A 6,289-nucleotide genomic window follows, 5' to 3' on the forward strand; every position below is an offset into this window, starting at 1 on the left:
ACTTGCAACTGGAAGGTTGCTAGTTCGATCCCCGGCTCCTCCTAGTGTCCCTGAGCGAGACACTTACCAGCTGGCTGTCGACTCCGCCGTCAGTGTGTATTAACCGTTGTAAGTCGCTTTGGATAAAAGCGTCTGCTAAACGCCCTGAATGTAACGTAAATGAGTTTAAACACAAATAGAAAAATATTCATCGGAGGCCATATTAGACATCGATATCTCCCCCCCAAAAAAAGAAAATCGTGACTCTCGGCCAAGCGGGGGTTATCTTGAGACTCATCTATACATCGATGCTTTCTTCATTTTCTCCTCCTCATGTCCGCGGCTCACCTCCCAGTCCAGAACGGAGGCCTGCCATTGGGCGATCTTGTCGATATTCTCCAGCCTCCTCTTCCTCTCATTGATCTGCTGAGTGACGTTCCGCATCACCGCCAGGGCCGCTGCCACATAGCGATAGTCACTATGGAGACAGGACACACACACACACACACACACACACTTCATAAGGCTGTGTTGCACGCTCCAGTAAAAGCCTCTTCTTGCGGGGATGCTCGTTAAAATAAAGGACACAATTGTATCTGGGGTGAAAGAACGGGCAAAGCCTAATAAAAGACACACACACGCACGCACACACACACACACACACACACACACACACACACACACACACACACACACACACACACACACACACACACACACACACACACACACACACACACACACACACACACGACCACTCCCACAAACCATTTCCACCGTTTCTCCCCAGCTAGGAGTGGATAAGTCTAAGCCCTCCCTCGTCTGAACCCTGCTCAGCTCGGTGTAATTCCGTAGCCCGAATTAACTGATAGAAAAAAAAAAAAAAAGGACTGATCAGATCAGATCAGATCTCGGTCGACGGTTGTATTGAATCTGGGTTTTATTGTGTGTGTGTGTGTGTGCGCGTGTGCGTGCGTGCGTGCATGCGTGCGTGCGTGCGTGAGTGTGAGTGTGTGTGCGTGTGTATGCTGCAGCATCTGTGTATCTGGCAGATCCTCCAGAGCTCTGTTAAACACAGGGCCCTGGCAGCAACAGTCGGCGGAGCTGGCACGCCGCGCCCTCCCTGGCTGAGAGCGGGCCCCGCTGCCGGGCTCGTGAATGACCCAGTGCTGCCTGACACTCACTGATTGCTTCTCATCACTGTTCGCTGGGCTGTGAGTAGGCTTGTTTGTCTCACACACACACATACACACACACATACACACGCACACACATCACACACATCACACACACATCCGTACCAGCACACATACAATGTCGTTTTCTGTGTGTGTGTGTGTGTGCTATGCTGCATTGAAATATGACCTTCCGTTATCATGGTTTCAGTAATTAATGCCCTTTATTGTGCTCCAAACTATGGACAGATGTTCACTTAGACGCCTGCGATGCTGCAGAGTCAGACACATGAATAGACTCATTACTTTGTGTCATAAAGCTGCGCAGAATCATGCAGAGCAACCTATTCTCCTGTATGGGTGTTACAAAGTGAAATCATAACGCAAGGTTCACAAATTAATCATAGCCTGTTGTGGCTACGACAGCTTCCCTGTGCATATGATAGCTTCCCTGTGCAGATTGCCTGCCTTGGCAACGCTAACTCCACTGTGCGCACAATAGTTTCCCTGGCTTCTGCAATAGCTTCCCTCTGCTACGCTAGCTTCCATGCGAAAAAACGAGCTGCCTTTGCGCTACGATAGCTTCCATGTTCAATGATAGCTTCCTTCCCCGTCGATAGCTCCTCGTTGTACAGCTACGACAGAGCTTCTTTATATCCAATAATTCCTGCGCTTGCTAGCTTCCTTGCTCTACAATAGCTTCCTTGTGCTATTATTATACCTTCACTGCACTACGAGTACCTGTGTTAACTTCCCTGCTCCGTGATGACCTGCCTGGGTGTATGTTGGCGTCCCTGCCCTACAATAGCCTGTCTGGCCGCATGTTGGTCTTAATTTGCTACACTAGTTTCCTGGCTTTATGCGCTATGATAGCCTATCTGGGCAAACTTAGGCTTTCCTGCACTACAATAGCCTGCCAGGGCGTACAATAGCTTTCCTATGCTACGATAGCCTGCCTGGGGCTGTGACTGTCTGCCTTGGCACACGTTAGCTTCCCTGTGCGATGATAGCCTGGCTGGGCGTGTGTTAGCCTCCGTCCAGGCTACGGTAACAATGCCCGAGTGTGCGATAAGATTCCCTGCACTGTGACACTGAGGTAATACTGAGGTAATATTTTGGTCAATATTGCAAATCACGATTATTCAAACGATTATTTTTGAGTTTGAAAGACACGATGCATTTATTCAGCATTTCTCTCCAAAAAGAAAACACTTTGTAACTGAGAACGTTTGAAATTTCCCCTTCAAAAAATACACAAAATGTTAAAATAGAAAATATTGTACAAATATGTATTCTATAAAATAATAATAATAAAAAATATATATATCATAATTTCAACTCGATTATTATTAGTTTGGAGATCGTTTGACCCCCAAAAAACGATCAGAATTCAATGAGTTGCACAGCCCTAGTTGCACAGTAGTAGCCCTAGTCCTAGTAGTCCTAGTCCTAGTAGTCCTAGTAGCCCTAGTAGTCCTAGTCCTAGTAGTCCTAGTCCTAGTAGTCCTAGTAGCCCTAGTCCTAGTAGCCCTAGTAGTCCTAGTCCTAGTAGCCCTAGTCCTAGTAGTCCTAGTAGCCCTAGTCCTAGTAGTCCTAGTAGTCCTAGTAGCCCTAGTCCTAGTAGCCCTAGTCCTAGTAGTCCTAGTAGTCCTAGTAGCCCTAGTCCTAGTAGTCCTAGTAGTCCTAGTAGCCCTAGTCCTAGTAGCCCTAGTCCTAGTAGCCCTAGTAGCCCTAGTCCTAGTAGTCCTAGTAGCCCTAGTCCTAGTAGCCCTAGTCCTAGTAGTCCTAGTCCTAGTAGCCCTAGTCCCAGTAGTCCTAGTAGCCCTAGTCCTAGTAGCCCTAGTAGTCCTAGTAGCCCTAGTCATAGAAGCCCTAGTCCTAGTAGTCCTAGTAGCCCTAGTCCTAGTAGTCCTAGTAGCCCTAGTCCTAGTAGCCCTAGTCCTAGTAGTCCTAGTCCTAGTAGCCCTAGTCCTAGTAGTCCTAGTAGCCCTAGTCCTAGTAGCCCTAGTCCTAGTAGTCCTAGTAGCCCTAGTCCTAGTAGCCCTAGTCCTAGTAGTCCTAGACTAGGACTACTAGGACTAGGGCTACTAGGACTAGGGCTACTAGGACTAGGACTACTAGGACTCCTAGTAGTCCTAGTCCTAGTAGCCCTAGTCCTAGTAGTCCTAGTAGCCCTCGTCCCCAGCCCTCACCTGTGCTCCTGCGCCGTGTACTTGAGCAGCTCGGCCAGCTGAAGAGGGTATTTGCAGATCTTCTGGACCGGGGTGAGCAGGAAGCCGTCTATGGCGATGTCGATCATCTGCTGGAGCAGGCGGCAGGCCTCGAAGAAGTGCTGGTACCGGCCGTCCCGCATCAGCTTGCTGAGCTCCATGCAGGCGTCCAGGTGGTTGTTGCAGTACTCAGAGTAGATCCAGAAGCCGTCTTGCTGTGGAGACGGACCGAGGAGCAGAGAGAGAGAGAGAGAGAGAGAGAGAGAGCATACAATGAGAAAAACGTCTATTTCCACATCTATTTGTAGATCTATATCTATATCTACGTGTCTATCTATATATTTTTACCTATATCTACGTATATCTATATCTATATATAATTTTACATATATTTAAACATTTTAATGTCTGGTAGAGGGTTACAAAACTGGCAAATTAAAACATGCACAGTGGCAAACAACATTTCTAATTAGGTTAGTGTAAGTTGGTCGGTTGCCTTGAATCTCACCTCATTTCACTTTAAATGATGCACGCGTTACATAAACCTGAAGTAATTAAAATAGTCTTATCCATATATTCACCAATGTTTGTTTATGCATATAACATCCCCCCATGTTATATAACTGCACCTGAAGCAATAACATTTTATTTGTAATATTGTGCGCACCCAAGAGGCCTGACTAAGCACCACTGTTTTTGTGTGTGTGCATGAGCGTGTGTGTGTGTGTGTGTGTGTATGAGCGTGTGTGTGTGTGCATCAGCGAGTGTGTGTGTGTGTGCATGAGCGTGTGTGTGTGCATGACCGTGTGCGTTTGTATGTGTGTCTATGCATGTATGCGTGCGTGCGTGCGTGCGTGCGGGTGTGTATGCATGCATGCTTGTGTGTGTACGTGCGTATGCGTCTGTTTGTGGGTGCGTATGCAAGGGTGTGCGCGTGTGTATGCAAGGGTGTGTGTGTATGTGTGTGTGGAATGCGTGGATGCGTGCGTGCGTGCGTGTGTACGCTCACGTGTTCCAGAAAGCAGGGCCCTATCTCAGAGAGGTGGGGGTCCTCTGTGTTGTACTGTTTCTCCAGGTCTCTGACGAAGCCCATCTGGAAGCGGTAGATGTCTTCGATGTTCCCAAAGATCACCCTCAGCTGGTCGTCGTTGAACATGTCCACGCGCTTCCTGCACTGCCGCAGGTAGCCCTAGGAACCACGGCAACGGCGGGTGGAGACATGTGGTTAATTAGACGGAGGGAAACTGTAAATCAGCTGACACTGCAGCATTGGAATACGTACTGGGGGGGGAAGGGCTCTTAGTCCAACCAGGATACACAGGTGTTGAAACAAGATAAGGATCAGGCTGTTGATGATGATGATGATGATGTGTATCTAACACACGTTCAAAAACAAACACTGAGGTTGTCGGGATCCCGTGATCCTTGCGTGGTGTTTGGATAGAGAGATAATCCAAACCACTCCACCACCGCACAAAAACAACAACAGCAAAATAACACAACACAAAAAAAATCGAACTATGCCTAACACTCAAAATTAAACTTGTCCTGCCGCTTCACAAACCTCTGCCCTTCAGTTTACAAATGTGAATAGTTTGTATCGCTTGCTTGCCAAGTGTCAGAGCAAGTGGACAGCAGCGGATCAGATTGGATCAGCCTCTGCCACGCTGCAGTAGCAATGCAGCAGTGCTGTACGCAGGTATCTGCATGTTGAGCTGCACAGCCTAGTGCCAGGATAAAGGGGAGCGTGATTGCAATCTCACACCCTATCTATCTGGTGGATCTAAGAAAACACAGAAACAGGTCTGAACATAAACCAGAGAGGCATTCGTAGCCCCGTGGCCGGACTATGCAGCCAAGAAGAAACGGAACACGCAGAATCCTCCCACATTGTTATTATTATATTAGATGACGTGATCTAGAAGATCGACTTTGAGTGCAATGCACTTAATATCGACACCGCTGCTGTGGCTCACAAAAGCAACTGGAAGCAAGAAAGCTTGGTTTCCTCCTGTACCAAATGTGCCTTACATGCAGTGCCTGAAACGCTTGTGCAGCATTACAGTGTGATGCAGAACAGCGTGATGCCTGGGACCATGTGTCTTTCTGAAGACATGCCTCTAAAGCCAGGCTTTTATCCATAGTGGGGACCGGAATTGTGTGTATCCCACGGGCTGTTTCATGTTATCTGTGATGCGGTACATGCATTTTTCTATTACCCTTTTAATACCCTTTAGGAGCTGATTTAAAGATGTGTTCCCTTCCTACTCTTTTTGAGAAGCAACTATACACCCGCTTCTTAGTCACGCGGGAACCAAAACTGAGGGGGCTTTAACGAACAAGGAGTAGCTGATGAGAAAATGGCAGGACTTTTAATTTCAGGGGTCAACTGCTCCTTTAGAACATCACACACACCGACACACACAGACACACAAAACACAATTCACATCAACTGGCTTCCAAGCCCTGACGGAATTAGCCCACGGTTTCACACTGCCAAGCAGTTTTCCCCCCGTTTCCCCTTCGCAGGGCGGACGGAGAATGTGCGTGCGTGTGGTTGTTCCTGACTCTATTTAGCGCCTCCTCACCTCACAGATGTCCTTGAGGTGTTTGATGTAGTGTCTCTCTGTGCTCATGATCTCATTAATGACGTTGGCTCTCATCTGGTCACGGTTCTGGAGCGGTGATCCCAAGCACAGGCAGTCATTGGTCGGGTCCAGGTGCCCGTTCTGCACCTCACTGGTTCCCTCGGCTGGCTCCGCCCCTCCGTCCTCCTGGTTTACCCAAAGCTGAGGACGGAAATACACATTCGAGGGCGCATGCACATCCACACACACATGCACGCAAACATACGCAGGTGTGTGCGCCCACACACATACACACGCATTCACACAGAGATCAAGCACAAATAAGGACACACAACAC

General features: G+C 48.2%; 1 protein-coding gene across 1 annotated transcript in view; it reads right to left on the reverse strand.

The window, feature by feature from the left end:
- LOC311374784 (rho guanine nucleotide exchange factor 9) overlaps positions 1–6,153 on the reverse strand; it is a gene marked incomplete at its 5' end in the record, with an annotated part of 14,435 nt that extends 8,282 nt beyond the window's left edge. Inside the window, 4 exons of the mRNA XM_084490549.1 lie at positions 328–457; positions 3,347–3,579; positions 4,374–4,553; positions 5,953–6,153. Of these exons, the coding sequence (XP_084346675.1) occupies positions 328–457; positions 3,347–3,579; positions 4,374–4,553; positions 5,953–6,153 (744 nt within the window). The remainder of the gene's footprint in view (positions 1–327; positions 458–3,346; positions 3,580–4,373; positions 4,554–5,952) is intronic.
- Between the last annotated feature and the right edge of the window lie 136 nt (positions 6,154–6,289).

Source organism: Micromesistius poutassou (assembly GCF_964030765.1).
Source record: "Micromesistius poutassou genome assembly, contig: SCAFFOLD_4907, whole genome shotgun sequence".
Classification (NCBI taxonomy): Eukaryota; Metazoa; Chordata; class Actinopteri; order Gadiformes; family Gadidae; genus Micromesistius; species Micromesistius poutassou.